The sequence below is a fragment of the Cotesia glomerata genome, linkage group LG7 (assembly GCF_020080835.1).
Source record: "Cotesia glomerata isolate CgM1 linkage group LG7, MPM_Cglom_v2.3, whole genome shotgun sequence".
NCBI classification, from domain to species: domain Eukaryota; kingdom Metazoa; phylum Arthropoda; class Insecta; order Hymenoptera; family Braconidae; genus Cotesia; species Cotesia glomerata.
In genome coordinates, this window is record NC_058164.1 from 22,514,748 (window position 1) to 22,532,003 (window position 17,256).

Below are 17,256 nucleotides of genomic sequence, written 5' to 3' on the forward strand. Positions count from 1 at the left end.
CTTTTGACAATAAAATAAAGAAATCTAATGGAACCATAAACAAAATGAGCCAATTGCCATTTTTTGGCTTCTAAGTACGTTCCACTAAGGTTCGATCAAAAACTCGATCTTGGATAACAAATAGGCTTAGAACTGTGCTTTTTTATTTCTGTTAACAAACAACTTAAGAAGCTACCTACAATGAATTATATTTACTGATATATAAAACATAAATTGAAGCAATCAAAAGTAAGTTAGCGAACGTCTTTTTAGAATGAGTCAAACGTAGTAGTTTTTTTTTTTTTAATTCACAATTTACTCTGTTACATTTCAGATAGGATTCCTATTTAGCAGAATTCCAAAAATGGCTTCCTAAACAAACCTCCTGTTAAAAATTCTATGAAAATCAAATAAATCGTCTCAACCCAAAATATCTAAGAAAATGTCCAAACACAGCTCCTGTTAAAAACAAAACTCAAAATTCCAATTTTAAAAGGTTTCTTACGGAAAATGAATTTTGGCATACCTTAGTGTAGAATTATGTATACTTTGCTCATAGTTCATTACTGTGTTGGTTTCTGGCGTATCTCTTGTACCAGAAACTTGCAGCAAGACCTATAGGTAGAATTTTACGCTAACAAATGTCGAACTTTAGAAAAATCTTGCGCAAGCCGTGTAAAAGATTGTTGTATGGGTTTAGCTTCGTTCCAATTTGCTAAGTTCTTACTCGAAGAAAACAAAAACAGCACTGATTGCTATTTTTGCAGTACTCAGTAGTGTTCTGGAAGACTATTTTCTGCACATTACTGAGTCGTATGCTGGCACCAACCAGTTGTGTATCTAATAACACTCTATACTATCTAAGAACATTTTTCTAAAACACTACTGTCTACAAGCTGTAGTGGATCTCCTACCAAAATCTGAAAGTTACTACATTCTGTCTGAAGAATATCTATAAGAAAAATATGTAATGCATACTAATCTAAGCTCAGTCTTGTTTAGCACTAAGTAAATTTAAACTGGGCCATTGTATACTCGGTGCAATATATGCTAGGACTTGAGTACATAAAGTAAAGTCAATTATTTATAATTTTGTGTTTTAGTAAATTAATAAAATTAAAAAATGCCAAATATAAAATATTAAATAATATAAACAAGTCGTCTTACCTTCCGTCGGTAGCGACGTAAAGGAATTCCTGCAAAACACTAGATGATTCATAAAGAGTTATTAAAATGTGAATGAGATAAACAAAAAACATTATCAACAAAGAAATTGAATCATTTATATTTCATAAAAAAAATAATGAAAATATTTTCTTTTTGAATTGAAGATTATACAATTTTTACACCTATATTTATTTTAATTTAATTCTAAATGCATAAGCATAAAATTAGTATTTCAAAATAATTTTAAAAGCTTGTGATAAATATATGAATTAATTGATAGCAAAATAATAATCAGTAATAATAATTAATCGTTGCTTTAATCAAAATAATATTTATACAAACATAATTATCATCGTATACAATTTCAACGCAATATAAATTGTAATTCATGTAAATTTCTGTTATTTAACTTTTCAAATACTATCATAAATTTAAATTGACAAAGAAGCTTCATTTATGGTAATTGTACTCTGTATACACGTAATTATTTTTCTTATGAATGGATGATTGCGTATACCTCCAATTTTAAATTTATATAATCGTGAATCAGAATCCTCTTCAATTGCTCTACCAATTTGATTTCCCCTACTTTATGTTATCGACGTCAGGTAGAATTCGATGCGAGTTTGTGAGTGATTTTGCATGTCAACGGTCTTATAATAACCAAAATATGCAGATTACTGACTACAGCTTACTAAATGCTCTGAAACTAAAAACTACAAAAAAAAATCTACTCATGGACCGCCGTAGCCACAAGACTTTTACGGACGGAACTATATTTGAGATTCTTTAAGGATTCTATACTGAAAAAAAAGTTTTTTTATACCTAGAATACCGAATATTTTTTAGACGAGTTTTCTTGTATGCAGTAAAAGTTAACTTAAATATTTTAGATTTAAGAAAACTGGTATTTTAAATCTGAGAATACCAAGTTTTTTAACGGGACTAAAACTAAATTCTATGTTACCATAGCAACCGTGACGGTGGCGCCACTATTTTTGTCATTTCCCTCGAATCTACAGTGTACGCGTGTTTTTTAGTTTACCTCGTGCCTGAGTCTACTTACCTAAATATTTATTTATGTAAATTAAAAAATTTATAAATTATAAATAAAAGTATTAATCATTAATATTACTTCCCCTTACTCCCTTACTTATATGGATTCTTGGGTGCAAAAGAAGTTGTCAGAGTGGAATTTATCATCTCTCCAACAAATCTTTGAAGGTACCCTCACGGTTTTGGAAATGCCGTAAAGACTCGGTATTTATACGATATAAATACTGTATTTTTACCGTAATACTTTAGTTATTTTAGCCAGTTTTTTTGTCGAATTCTTGCAAAAAAATTACGAAATAAATTCAGAATATTTACGGCAATACAATAGAAAAATTACGGTATATTAACAGCATTTAAACCGTAAATGTACCGCATATTTACTGTATATCTGCGGCACTAATGCAGCAAAAAATCGAAAAAGAAGATCCCTACTTTCTATTATCGGCAAAATACCAAAAATATGCTGCTTTACTACTATTTTTCAATAGCTTAAAATTTTTTTTATAATAATATAAATTATCATGAATAATTTTTAAGAGGGTGATAGATTAATTTCTCTGTGATTATTATTATTATCATTTTTTTTGTCCAGACCGGGATTCGAACCCGGATCATCTAGTTACGCGCCGAAGGCTCTACCAGTTGAGCTATCAGAGACACTATCCGTATCTATTTACTCAGTCACCTAATAAGACTCACCGAGTAATTAACACAACCGTCCATCTTACGGTAGAAAGCATTATATCTTTAATTATATCAGTATAAACGCGGTAAAATTGCAGTATATCTTTGGTATTTTTACCGTAGAAATACCATTTTATTATTGTAAAATTATAGTAATATTATAGTTAATACATAGATTTTTTACGGTAAAAGTTCTAGAGTTTTACGGTAATTTTATCGTATTATTTCTGAACTTTGTAGCAAAAGTACGGTAGAAATGCTGTATAAAATAACTGTAGTAAAAAAACTGGCCAAAATAACCACAGAAATACCGTATTATTTCAGAATTATAACGGTTAATTTATGGTAAACGCATTAATACCAAAAATTTACGGTATTTCAAAAACTGCGAGGGTAATTATTTTCTACTAATCATTTTCTTAATAAAGCTTAATTAATCATTCAATTAATTATTGATTGTATGGTTATAATAATTATTTAATTTGATTACAATAGCAAATCCATGATTTTATTTATAACTATCATAATTATAAATATTAAATTTGTTATTTTTCATGCTTATTGTGTATCGTTTAACTTCTTTTTCTCATTTTTTAATAATAATCCTGTATGAAATTAGGCGGTTGATAAAAATTTATAATTAGTGACATTTAGGTGAAAAATTAAGGATAATTTTTTTCTATTGTAGATGAAGAAGTGGATGAAATTGCATTTAAAAATCTCAACGAGGAAATAATTCAAAAACTAATTAAAAAAATAGGTCCTCAGATTAAATTTTTAACTAGATGGAAGAACTAGATGGAAAACATAAAGAATCAACAGTGCCAGCTTCTGTGAGTAACTGCAAAAAAAAATGTTGCTCAAACAATTGTTACTAAACATCAATTGAAATTTGCCAGCCAACTTTATGCAATGTATATTGCTCCTGTTTTTGAAGAAGGGCCTTCGTCATCTTGTGAATTGAGTGATTTGTCAATAATATTCAACGACAGCTTGAATGAACAACCAAATTCTATAAATACTACTATACAAAAGGTTAATTGGGTAACTAAAAATGGTAGTACTTATAAGCCGAATATGGTGCTATGTACGAATGAAGATAATAATGAACCAGTATTTGGACTTATTAAATTTATTTTTACTTGAAATGATACGCCATTTTTTATTTATCAAAGACTTAGAACGATATTCCGAGAACATGAACATGTTTATGAAGTTACAGATATGATGCCAGGCTGTTCTATTATCAGCTATGATAATTTATTGAATTTTAAACCACTAAATTTTACATCAAAAGCTGATAAAAATTATATAATATTGCGTCATTGTTATTAGAAGTAACCACCGCATTTTAATTAAAGTTTTTTATCTTTACTATTTATAATATGAATAACAAATAAAACTAATTAAGAAATAAAAAATTAAATTAAATAGAAAATATATTATATTACTTGTTATTATTTCAAATTTATAACTCATTTTAGCAATACATTCTTTCCTTATAATCAATTTTTATAATAAGGTAAAAGACCCAGTTATTTACACTGGCCTAGTTGTTTGACACTTGCAATTTTATTCTAATTAAAAAAATAAAATGATCTCAAAAAACCAATTATCTTAAAATTTATAATTCAAAAATTATGTTTATTAATTTATCAGAGTTGATTTATTTTTTTTAATTAAAATAAAATATCCAGTGTCAATAACTAGGTCTTTTACCTTAGTAATGTTATTAGTAAAATAATGCCATTAGCAAGAAATTGCAATTTTTTGACAACAATAAGAATTAAAAATAAGGAAAGAAAGGCTTAATATACTATTTTCCATTTTTATTAATTTTAGTGCGATAGATTATTTATAAAAGTATGTTATCTCATAATTATCTATCCTGAAGATTCGTGTCGACCAAGCGAGGTTAAGTCGGCCACATTGATTTTAGTATTTTAATAATGAGAATACCAAATTTTTTTATATCCAGTAAACTTATTCCTATGGTTAGTAAACTTTGGTATTCTTATTTTAAGAATACTTTTTTTTTAACTATAAGGAAACATTTCCTTGGTATAAAAAAACTTTTTTTTCAGTGTATAAGGACACATGTTTGAGCAAGATTCCTATCGTAGAGCCAGGTGTAAACACTTTGTTTCTAGGGCCTCCATCTACGTATGTGCTGTGCACAAGATCGTATCGCAAGAAACTGTCTCAAGTGTTCAACTTCCTCATTGTAAAATACTTTGTTGATTCTTTGCGTACTTCTTGCACCAGAAACTTGAAGCAAATACTTGCAATTTAAATCTGTCGCAAGTATCTGCAGTAAGACCCATAGGTAAAATTTTACGCTAGCAACTATCGAACTTTAGAGCAGTCTTGTGTAAGCTTTGTAAAAGATTGTTATGTGGGTAGAATGGTTCCAGAACAATGTTTACTTGACGTAAGATTTTGATATTAAAATATTAATGCGACAATGAATACTCATCGTAGTGGAAAACTAATCGACTTAATGACATTTCTGCTTTTGTTGTTGTTTATCAATGTTTTATTTATTATGTGTCCAAAAGTAGATAAAAAAATTACTGCGCAGTATTACTTCTCTTACAGTTGCTACCATATAAATAGCGTCAAGGGTTTTGGGACGTCACTTCCCTTTGAGTTCTCGAAGTGAATGTTGCGACGTTTGTTGCCAAATTCTTGCTTTTCTACCCGAAGTAAGTTGACGAATTTCATCAACCTTGTATCGTGGGATTAGAACAAAACAATTTTTCCATGCTATATTTTATTATTTTTCATAGATGAACTTTTGGAAGATGGTTGCAGCCATCAACGTTGTCCTGATTCCAATCACCGTGGCTATTGTTGTGTCAGGGAAACCACACTTTACCGTCAAAACTCCTTCAGTATTCACCAAGATACAAAATCTGTCAGCTTGCCTACCTTTAGGAAACCCAGTGAGTATATTTACTGAATCTATAATTTATTTAAGATATCTAATCATCGAAAGTATGAACAATATGTTGTTTTGTATTTCAGTGCATGACGTCGAAGCTTCCCTGCTGCAAGCTGACTTATCAAAACCGCTATCTAAGATTGGAAGAAGTACCAACCACATGCTTCAAGTTCGGGAAAGGTGTTTGCCAAGTGAACCAAAGCATCAAGAACTTCGATAAGTACAGCAAATTGATCAAGCAAGTGAACGGCACCAACTTCCAGGAACTAAAAAACAAGTATTTGCTTTCGATTCCAATCATGTACACTTGTCCTCAAAAAATAACCTTAGAAATGAAAAGCGAGTGAAGGAAATGTGTTTTCTGCCCACTATTTATGAAAACGTTACATGGTCGTACTCTGAATGTTTTTAAAAAGAAAATGATAGGGGTACTTTGTATTTTTAAATAAATTAAATGAAAAATTCTTGCGTTTGATTTCTTCTCATTTTACCCATATAACAATCTTTTACAAAGCTAGCACAAGGCTGCTATAAAGTTCGATAATTGCTGACGTCAAATTCTACCTATGGTTTTGTGCAAGGCATATACGTAGATGGAGACCTTAGAAACTAAGGGTTTTGCACAAAAACTTCTGTTTTTGTAACAGAAGTCTTGTTCAAACACGAGTTCTCTAGGTACTTTTAAGAAAGTAAGTTAATAGGTTTGATTTTTTTAATGATCCCTAGGGTTAATTTTTGTGCCAGTTATGCAGACTTGGGATTTTTGGTAGTTTTCTCTGAGCACAGATAAATGCACAGAGTTTTTCCCAAATCGGTCCTTCGCCGCAAGAATATTCCAGGTTGAAGAAGGTTTGCTATAAAATTGTTGTGCTACGAACGCTTACTCATTATGTGGTCTCGAACGTGCGTCCATCCCATTTAAATTCGATGTTTATTCCTTAAGTAGGGTAAATTTAGGTCTCGCCAAGGGCGGCGACGTCTTACTACTCTCTTGGCCAGTATATATAACGTCGTAAAGCTAGCATCATTCATTCTCCAAACGTCGAGGTGGTTGTATAGTTTTATCATTTTTGGGCTAGTTTTTCGATCTAGTTGCAAAAGTGTTGTGGTATAGAAATGTTTAAGTGTGAAGAAAGTTTTTATATTCTGAGAGCAATAGTCATTCTGACAATGGTAACTTGTACATATGACGTCGACCTAGAGGGGTTAAGCTATTCATCTGACGTTGAAGTAGATGAGTGCCAAATGCAGCAGCATACTGCATTCATCGACGGGGACAAATGTGTAAACTGTAACTCCTGCAATCTTCGAGCACTATTTACTTACTACTAGGTGGTAGCTCCGAAATTACCAACATGCTCAATTAAAATGGAATAAACTGTTGAGATTCTTTGTTTTATTTCCTTTATCTGACAAATAAAACCTCTTCTAAAAATCCAAAAATTTAATGCAGCAATTTAGTTGAATTCGATGTTATTTGATTCTAAATCATAAAATCGAATTGAAACTCCATATTCATACTAAATATACTATATAATACGTGAATAAAATATTTCTAAATGCTCTTTCTTCGTGACTGACTTTTTTTTCTCCCGGTATGTGGACGCTGGAATGTTTTCTAGTGATCTAGAGCTACCCCGGTTTCGTGGGGCTAACTGGGCTGGCTCAACGGGGCTCCGCCGTGGTGGGCTAGAATATAGTAAATGAAATGGATTGGTAACAGGCAGCGATCGGCGTTAGTACTTAACGCAGGTAAAATGTTTGTTTTTAAATGGAATAGAATAACTTAAAAGAGGCTCGATTTGCGATCTACCCTTGAACAAATGTAGTGAGAATCTTTAATGCTTCTCAATATAAAACGTATAATTAGTACTTTGAATAGACTATTGTCTTGCATCCCTACAAACTCTACTTTTATAAGAGTTCTTCTAAATACAAAGTTTACAAAGAGAAATAGTTTGATGTTTATCTACGAATTTAATCAATTATTGGAGAGTACTTACGGGCCTTTTCCACAGCAAGCGCAGAAAGTTTTTATCCGAGCACGTCTCTCCATTACGTTTAAATAATACACGTTTTATTACGGCAAATGAGCAGGTCAATGGTATTCGTTTCGTTAGAGAGCTTAGTTAGTACTGATCTAACATTCTGTGTTATTTCAGCAGGAAAATGACTATCTACAAGGAAAAGAAACTAAAGTACAGTCAAGAATATCGATATCACACAGACCGGATCATTCGCAACATAATTTTAAATTTTATAAATGCATAGTTACAGGAAATTTAATCCCTACACAGTAATAAAAATCTCATCAGTTTCGGAACTTGATAATAATAGATCTATACAACAACTGGCACTTTAACTGACCTGAAATAAATCGCTCTAAATTTTGTCTAAATAGAATTTGTTTCGACAACTGTACTAGTATTTAAGCATTTAGTGATAATGAACAATGTGCGGTTTGTCCCAGCCACATCGATATAATTAGGTTTTCCCGATACAATATGACCTGTTTGTATGCCAATTTATATTAATACCTACAACTTTGCTAACTCATGGTATAAATATTCTGTAATTGTGTAAGCTTTTCATAACCTAGCGATATATTTAATGACAGTTTTATTATTCGCAGAACTTCATCCCTGACGAGTATGAAATTCTATTCACCATAGACACAATGGCCACTAACAAATCAATGATTAATGTTTGGGACTGCCCGGAGATCAATTGAAAGTTCAATGTTGTCAATTTACTCGCTGTTTTAATTAACAACGTGCGTTATAATTGAACTGTGATTTATTTATCAATATTTTTGTTTAATTAAAAGTGCAGTTACGTCTGAGGTGATTTACTAAAACAAGACATTACTTTAAATAGTTTATTCATAAAAAGTGTGTCTACTACAAAGTTTTCCACTAAATGCGGTGCTTCCTGTTCATCATGGTCATTTTTACCCAGTCAGAAATTTTGAGCATGGTATCTTAAGTACGCAATGGTACATTCTACGCAAATAGCGGTATCTATAATTATTCCATTATTTCAGGATTAAAGAAACATTGACGTACTGCGCAAAGTGATACTTGTTAAAATGGTCATGTTTTGTATGAATCAATGGCTCTTGAGGTAATTCCTCCAATTGGTGCGATTGGTACTTGAGACGCTCAGCTGTCATAGATTTTAAATTAAAAACACTTGAGTAAAACCTTGAAATCCAATATTCTACCGTTAGAATGGGTGTTACTTACAGTTTTTAGCGATCCTTGCAGCAAATTTAAAGCTAGAGTATTTTTTAGAATGTGGAAAGGTCCTCTTGTTTTGCTCCTTTTTTAGCAGGGGCTAATTGTCATGGCAACGCAACTAAGCGGGTATACTATGTACGTTGTTTTTTGTACCTTTAACCTCATTTCTTATTGAATCTTATATTCTCATTTAACTTCAATCAGAGCATCGCTCAGATAAAACTTTCAAATATTATAATATCTAGACGGTTCATTATTATAATAACAATTAATATTACTACAATTAATTTTGTCAATTTTAAATGCATATAATACTCTACATGTACTTCGAGAGCTTAGATATAATGACAGCAGGGATTTTTGCTGGAACAAAAAAATTATTGTTGCACCTTTGTCTTATTTTTGGTAACTAGTAAAAGCTAGACAGAGTTTGACTCACAATTCCGAGGTTGTTATACACGGCATGAAGATTCCTGTGTAAGACTTCCGATCCGGTTTCTTACGGTTGTCTTTTTCGTTCTTCATCCATATTTGGTTTTTGTAATTACGTAGTACTGCAACGTTTCCATCAACGCGGATCCTAGTCCCTTCTATTTTGTTGGTTTGTCGATAGTGGGACGCAACTTCGCTATGGAGAATCAAACCCATAAAAACTGAAGGGTATTCGTCCCATGGACAGGGAACCCAGCAAAGATGTTTGCCTGACATAGCTTATCAATATCTAATGGTATTTTTGAACATATATTTCGGTAAAGCAACTCTCTTATACAACACCAAATAATCTTTGAATGCGTTCCAATTAGCATCTCTATATAAATATTCCCAGGATACTTGAAGTAATCATTCTCAATTGACTACCGTATACTACCCTGATTGAGTGGAGTCAAAAGGTTGGCTTGTTGCTAATAGGCATTATTCTTCATCGGTATCGAGGCAAGAACGTTAAAACTGGAGCAAAGTCGTTCGTCGTAATCATTATTTCAGTCAACGTACTGTTACAAGTGATTCGCTGAGCTTTGGAATGTTAATTAGGTAAGTTAAAGCGACATTCGCTAAAATAACCCCATTTTTTTGTAAGTGTGTGGCCCGACAGACTTGTTTAAGAAGCGTCAACATTAATGAAGGTTTTTAGTTGCAGATACGAGGCTTGAAAAAACAATCGCGATGGCTGACTGCAAGCAAACGACATATAAAAAGACGTCTGAGAAAGACATGCCTAGCTTGGTCAGAGCTTTTCAAAAGTTAAGCCCTACGAAACGTCAATACTCCAAGCTGTCTAAATCGGATTCGACGTCGTCAATGTCATCGGGAAGTAGCTTCGTTTCCAACTCTTCCACATCGATGACCCCGCTGCAGAAATCATCATCGAGTTTTTCGAAATGTCTGGGATGAAGGACAAGAAGATGAAAAAAGAGAAGGAGCTTCTACAAAAGTTGGAGAAAAACGTCAAGGATATTTCTAAAACCTTGAATGAGTACATTGCAATACGTAACCGTAAAAAAATCGTGTGTGTCAGCTCCGACGCACGACTGGAGTTTACTCCGTACGAACGATTATATCGAATATATAGATTAGTAAAAGATGGTAAATGGAATTAACTATTATATTACTCGAAGCATACATGATACATTCATTTTCATTAATTATGCAATTAGTTCATCAAAATAGCTAACAACTTGTTAATATTTTTAAATCGCAAATTAATATCGATAGAAATAAATGAAAAAATTATGTGTAAACTCCAATAATTTGTTTAAGGTACAATTTTTCTTTTAAAAATCATTATTTGTATCAAAGATTGGAATTTCATAAAAAAATTTTCAATCATCTTATGAACAACGCATTTGTTTAAAACAATTTTTCTAACAATGAAAGATAAAAATTTTAAAAAGTTATTTCCGAGTAGCTTCTGACAACATAAAAACGGATCATTAATAATATTTAAAAAAAAATAAATTTTTTTGATGATTAATTTAAGTTTTTAATTTTGCAACAACGAAAATTATTAATAAAAAATTGAAAAATAAAAATTTTTTAATTTTTCGAACGGGGATCTATTCTGAAGCCTTCCAAGAATTGCTTCAAGAAAGGAAAAAAATCTCAAATAGTTATAGTTTAACAATTATCACACTTGCAATGTACATGTTCAAGCAGAAAAAAAATTATTAATTAACAATTGCATAACTAATTGAGAGATTGTGATAAAAATTTTTTCAGGCGAATTATTGTTCATTTATCTATCCAGTAAGCCCCTGATTTTTTTCATTTCTTAAATTTTAAATTTAATATGCTAAAATAATTTTTATTAATTAAGTGTTCAAAGTAGGCATGGCTTACGCAAGCCAGAGCACCCATTTTCGGCCGTATTTTCATCCCTCAGGGAAAATTATTAAGATTGGTCCTACAGTTTCAGGAGTCCAGATTTTTTTTCTAGGAAATTTCCTCTTCTTTTTGAAATTTTTTAAAAATTTTTAAAATCTTTATTAGTTTTTAAGATATTTGTAAAAAACTAAACCCCCTTTTTTCAGTTAATTCTTAATAACCTTTGCAATTTTTGCAAGCGGAACTTCATTTTTTTTCAAAAATCATTTAGATCCCATTTCGAATCGAATGACACCTCAATTATAACTTTCGGAGATTGCTGAAAAAAGTTGACCAAAAAGGTACTTGTTGACTAGACTACATACCCTATGTACGTCTTAATACTCACGCCTGAAAAGTGAAAGGTGCGCAGAATAGGTTACGCACCAAAAACGTTACTATCCCATTTGATGAATAGGTTTTACTCTCCATATTTTTCTCATACCGGGCGCCTTTTATGAAAATCGATTCTAAAGGAGTAAACTCCAAAAAGTAAAAGATGCGCGTCCGAGATTTATGTAACTTTTGACTCAGTAGATGCTAACCTGTAGACGTTTAATACATTAATTAATCACCAAATTTTGTTGTTGTTTTTTTTTTTTTAATAAATAAACCGGTTCACGCTCAGATGAAACTATTTTTCATAAACTCTAAAGTATTATAAGCCTTAGGTCGCTAAATGTAGAGCAATTATAAAGCCGTTTAGCTCAACTGTCACATAACACAAAGTAACCACGTTGTATATAACAAATTTTATAATGTCAACACCCAGGCTGAGATTTATTTGATAGGTGTGGTTCAACTCTATTAATAGGCTCACTTATCTCACAATCAGTAATTTGTCAAGAAATGATTAACAGTTTTTTAAAAAAGTATCTCGACCACAGTCAATTGATCGTATATTTAGATAATTGGTAGCGCAGATTTTATACGTGACGTTAAATAGAAAATAAAACTATTTATAGGTCGATTTATCATGTGGAACAATGAAAACAACTTCTAATTTGTTACTTACACTTGTTCCAATTGGCGTCGATTGATAATTTATCACCGAAAAACGAGCTATTGATAATATGTGTGAACATTTTTAGATGTATGCATAGTCGGGTGTGTCATTTCTGAATCGATTCAATTAAATTTACTTTGATTTCTACACTAACATTATCATAAAATAATAACAAACGAATAAGTTGTTAAGAAAGATAATACTACAAGTGATTGCTGAACTTTTTCGATGCTACTTCTGAAAATTTTTTTTTATTTTCTTATAATTCAGTGTCTTTCATAAATTCTAAATCCTGTCGAGGAGCTTGGATCGCTGAAGGCGATACACAATACCATGCTTTTGTGTATACTAAAACAATGAAAATACAAATATGGTGGAGTCCCGAAGTTTCTGTCCGGCTGAGTGAAAATTTTTCTCGAAAAAGATAAATTCTTAAGCAATATATTTTTAAGGAATATATTGCTTGTAATTATAGCAATTAATTAACAATAATTTGACTGAGATTATTGTACTAAAACGAGTCAATATTTTAATTTAAAATTTAACTGCTCGACAATGTACAAAAAAATTAAATTATTTATGTAAGAGTAATGAATTGAAAATTAAATGGAATTTAATGTGTATTTTTGTAAATGTTACCGTTCAACGGGCTATAACTTCGAAACTAGTGGTTCTACAGTCTTCGATGAAAGATATAATTTTGTAGAGAATTTAATTTCCTACAAAAGCCATAAGAAGGTTTTTTGAAAAAAAATTTTTTTAACAACGAAAAATCCACTCGAAACAAAAAAAAATATTTCCTGTGTTATTTAAATGGGAAATCGAATTTTTTGATGAGTTAAGCCGCTATTGGACTTAAACCCTTTAGTACAGCGGCATAATTTTTAATTTTCTATAAACTACCAAATTTTCTGGTATATCAGTAAAAAAAAAAAATATCGCCTTAAAATGACACACCCTAATGCATAGTTATAGTATATGTCTGCATACATTTATATGACGTATAGGAAACAATGTTGTTACAATTAAGCTTTGTTTTGGCGTATGCGCATTAATTATTTTTTAGGTATAAATAAAGTAAATCTATAGAGTCAATTTGTTTCAAGCTTTCCTTAGTTAAAGGGTCAGATGGGTTTTGAAGGCTCAAAAAAAGCATATTTCTTTTTAATTTAAAATATTTTAATAAGTAATCATTATTAGGATGAATTATTGTAAGAAAATGTCTTGTGTAATAACAAACATAGAAGGAATTCTTACATTTTTATCGCTTATGAACTATAAGTAAGTATCGACTGTACAATGAGAATATAGTTTGCCTGGCAAGAGTTTGATCATCCCCACCACTCATTTGTCATACAACTCTCTTACCCTCACTTTTCAGAACTCAATACGTTGCGCACCCTTTCTTCCACTGGGATAAGTATAGTAAAATAAATCTGCGACGTTATCAAATTATCATACCGACAAGTATTTCGTAGTATGTGTATATTTGTTTGGCAAATGCAGTAGTGGAAAAGGTACAGTAGTTTTACAAAAACTTGGGATACAATCTTAGTTCTCCAGATACGTATTACATGGATAGTAAACTAACACTATTCGACTTAACTGTCGGAAATTATGAAAAACTACCTTATTCCTACATTGCATGAAATCTTAAGTATAATCTAGTATTACTACGTGAAGCTTCGATTTGCGCTCTTTATCTTAGCTTTAATCTTAGATGATTCAAGGCTTCTACTTGATAAAGACTTTGTTAATTCTGTGGTGTTGAACCAGATTCTGAAACAATCAAAAAGAAAGTTATTAGTTTATTAAAATAAAAAAGTGAGTTCGATTAGACTGCGTACCTGATCGAAATTTTTTTGATATATAAAAGATGTAAAAGATGCTAAGTTAATTTTCTGACCAATATCGTCAAACAAATTATTGAACAGCTCTTTTCGGTAGCTTACTTCAGTGAATATGTGTTATCTATAGATAAAACGATCTCGCAAGTTGATGCGCTGGTAAAACAAAAAATTTCTCGTACATTTTGATTCAGGCAAGTGGAGCATCATCGAAAAATATGATCCGGAGTTCGGTTTTGTAGATATATCATCAGTTCTCTTGAACCAGAGCTTCAGGTCGTAGTATTCCAGTTTGGTAGATACCGAAGAAATTTGGGTGTTGGCTCCGTGGATGCAGGAGGTCTTTTTTCGATGGTTTAAGCAGCTGTCGATCATCATTTTTTCAACGCTCTCTGTTTTATGTATGGCCCATTCTTTCGGCGCGATGCAGATGTGCTGATATTTGCCGTCGATGAACATTATAGTAAATTTTATTGCATTACGCTATTACTGGTAAGACAGTAGGATGTGATTCAACTGCAAGCTGCATCGCGGGGTTTTATAACACTATATCAATTGATTGTCAATCAGAGCATCAAGCTACTTTAATTGTTCAATAATTCAGGGATGTCAAAGCCGAAGAAAAACCCTTAACCGGAAGCAATGAAAGTATCCCCGTGAAAAAATTTTCTGATCAGACTATATCAGGCCTGATATAAACCGTCCATATCAGGCCTGATATGGAAATTGGTCATATCAGACTATATATGCCTTGATATAAGTATATCAGACTATGTACCCGCCCGGGTAAAAAAAATTATATATCATCATATTACATAATTATAAATGAAAAATGACCCTATATAATTATATATAATTACATATAATTATTTCCATAGTAAAAAAAAAATCGGCGCGAGTGGGGATCGAACCGTGGACCTACTACTTGAAAGACTAATTCATTACCCGTTTACCTAAGAGACTTACTTGGAGAACAGAGTTTATTATAACTACAAGTAATGCAAATCGCATACATGATCGATTCGTAGTAAACAAAATTTTTTATCTAATTTATTAATTATTAACTGTCAATATTTATATATAATAATGGTATCTATATGTAGATTTATAAAATTATCTATGTATACATGAAATCGTAAAAATGATTCTGCGATATATTGTTAAGGTACTTCGTTGCTTTAGAACTTATAATTTCTTTGAAATTAAAAAAATAATCAAGGTAAAATCAGAATTAATAGTTTAAATTTTGATGGAATTATTTGTTTAGTATATGGAACTATATATTGCTGGAGGGCCTGGCTAACAATTTTTGAACTTGACAAAACTAATAATTTTTTTTTAAGTTCCTATTATTTCATCCGAAAAATACTATATATCAAAAGACTGTCAATCATTGGAGTAACAGACTCTTAGATAGAAAAAGAGAATGTTTTATGGTAATCACAAAATACCCACTGGAGTAAAAAAAATTATATAGAATTGTATATGATTCATATATAATTGTATATGAATTATATATACATTTATGATTATATATAATTAGATATGAATTATGTATAATGATAAATAGTTTTTTTTACTCGGGTATGCCTTTATTTAAGTACATAAGACTAGTTATGTGCTGGTAAGGGTATGAGTATATCAGACTATATGAATCCATATCAATCCTGATCACTCTGACTAAAAAAAATAATTAAGACAAAGAAAAAAGTATTGGTTTTCTAGTCAATCCAATACTTTTCAATACTTTTTCTTTGTTTCAATACTTTTTTTTATTCAGGGCAGGGATTTTTTTTTCAAGTTTATCAAAGTATACAGAGTATCCCAGAAGTAACGGAAGCCATTGTAGCATCTGATAAACAAAATAATTCTGAGACGAAAAGTCCTTAGCCATTTCTTAATCAAACGCATAGATAATTAATTATTAATTAAAATAACGTCCTTTTATGCGTTAGAGAGAGAGCACTAGTATCAAGTCAAGTGCGTTCCAACGAAGACGCTTGCACGTGTGAATGTGTAAGTAAATATGTGTGACTACGTTAGCTATAGAAACTAGTTAGTCATACAGTTAGTTGTGTCTTTGTTTGGCATATACTTGACTGGACACTGGCGCTCTCTCTCTAACAAATAAAGAGATGTTATTTTTAATTAATAATTAATTATCTATGCGGTTAATTGAAGAATGGCTAAGGACTTTTCGTCTCAGAATTATTTCTTTCATCAGATGCTACAATGGCATCCGTGACTTTTGGGACACCCTGTATATAATTTTATAAGGTTATATCAGGGCATATCAGGACCTATTAAAAAATAATGTAAAATTAGATATGAGCATATCAAGCTATATCAAGTCTGATATAGACATATCAAATTGATAAGGCTTGATCAGGCTTGATATGGCCAATTTTCATATCAGGCCACATCAGGACATATCAAAAATTAAATATGGACATATCAGATCATATCAGGCCAGATATGAACATATCAAAAATTTTTATATGGCCTTATCAGCTCATATCAAGCCTGATCAGAATATTTTTTCACGGGGTCGATAATTAAAAGTAGTACTTACTCATTTTTGCGGCTAATTAGCACTTGTTGTTATGAGATTCTTATCAATGTAAAATCTCTCCGTGGTAGCGAAATTATTACTTGGACGATAAAGAGCCAACCCTAGCTTGAGCTCAGAGACAATTGATTAGGGCAAAACAATCGATTGAAGTCGATATCGGGCGAGGGTCATGATAATTGTTGGCATCGTTTATAACAAACAGTATGACAGATTGCTGTTATAAATATGGTCATGATTCGGGTGGACTGGTTACAATTAATTTGTAAAGATCTGGTCAGAACCAGTCATAATGTTATTCCTGATAAACTATATGATGTTTTGTGAATTTTCGGACGATTCTAATTGGTAATTTATTAGCCGTTACTTTTTAGTAAATGAGGTATGAGTTTAAAAATATAATA

At 31.3% G+C, this 17,256-nt stretch overlaps 1 protein-coding gene and 3 long non-coding RNA genes across 4 annotated transcripts; 2 read left to right on the plus strand and 2 right to left on the minus strand.

Annotated features, from left to right (window-relative positions):
• Positions 1 to 367: 367 nt before the first annotated feature.
• LOC123269888 lies at positions 368 to 12,064 on the minus strand. The gene is made up of 3 exons (XR_006510494.1): positions 12,053 to 12,064; positions 5,755 to 5,758; positions 368 to 435 (listed from the first exon to the last, which is right to left on the minus strand). It is a non-coding gene; the product is annotated as an uncharacterized LOC123269888 (long non-coding RNA).
• On the plus strand, positions 5,347 to 6,297 carry LOC123269872. The gene is made up of 3 exons (XM_044735767.1): positions 5,347 to 5,591; positions 5,676 to 5,831; positions 5,914 to 6,297. Exons 1-3 carry the CDS (start codon positions 5,549 to 5,551, stop codon positions 6,048 to 6,050), a joined length of 336 nt encoding a protein of 111 aa, XP_044591702.1. The 5' UTR covers positions 5,347 to 5,548; the 3' UTR covers positions 6,051 to 6,297.
• LOC123269882 lies at positions 7,235 to 8,499 on the minus strand. Its single transcript, XR_006510488.1, has 2 exons — positions 7,704 to 8,499; positions 7,235 to 7,644 (listed from the first exon to the last, which is right to left on the minus strand). It is a non-coding gene; the product is annotated as an uncharacterized LOC123269882 (long non-coding RNA).
• LOC123269878 lies at positions 9,945 to 10,524 on the plus strand. Its single transcript, XR_006510484.1, has 2 exons — positions 9,945 to 10,101; positions 10,202 to 10,524. It is a non-coding gene; the product is annotated as an uncharacterized LOC123269878 (long non-coding RNA).
• Positions 12,065 to 17,256: the final 5,192 nt, after the last annotated feature.

What these genes read in the sequence shown, in the direction of transcription:
- LOC123269872 (XM_044735767.1), top strand. Translation starts at nt 5,549, where the DNA reads ATGTTGCGACGTTTGTTGCCAAATTCTTGCTTTTCTACCCGAA. An exon ending in TTCTTGCTTTTCTACCCGAA is followed by an intron (nt 5,592 to 5,675) that starts GTAAGTTGACGA and finishes TATTTTTCATAG; the next exon opens with ATGAACTTTTGGAAGATGGT. An exon ending in GCCTACCTTTAGGAAACCCA is followed by an intron (nt 5,832 to 5,913) that starts GTGAGTATATTT and finishes TTTGTATTTCAG; the next exon opens with TGCATGACGTCGAAGCTTCC.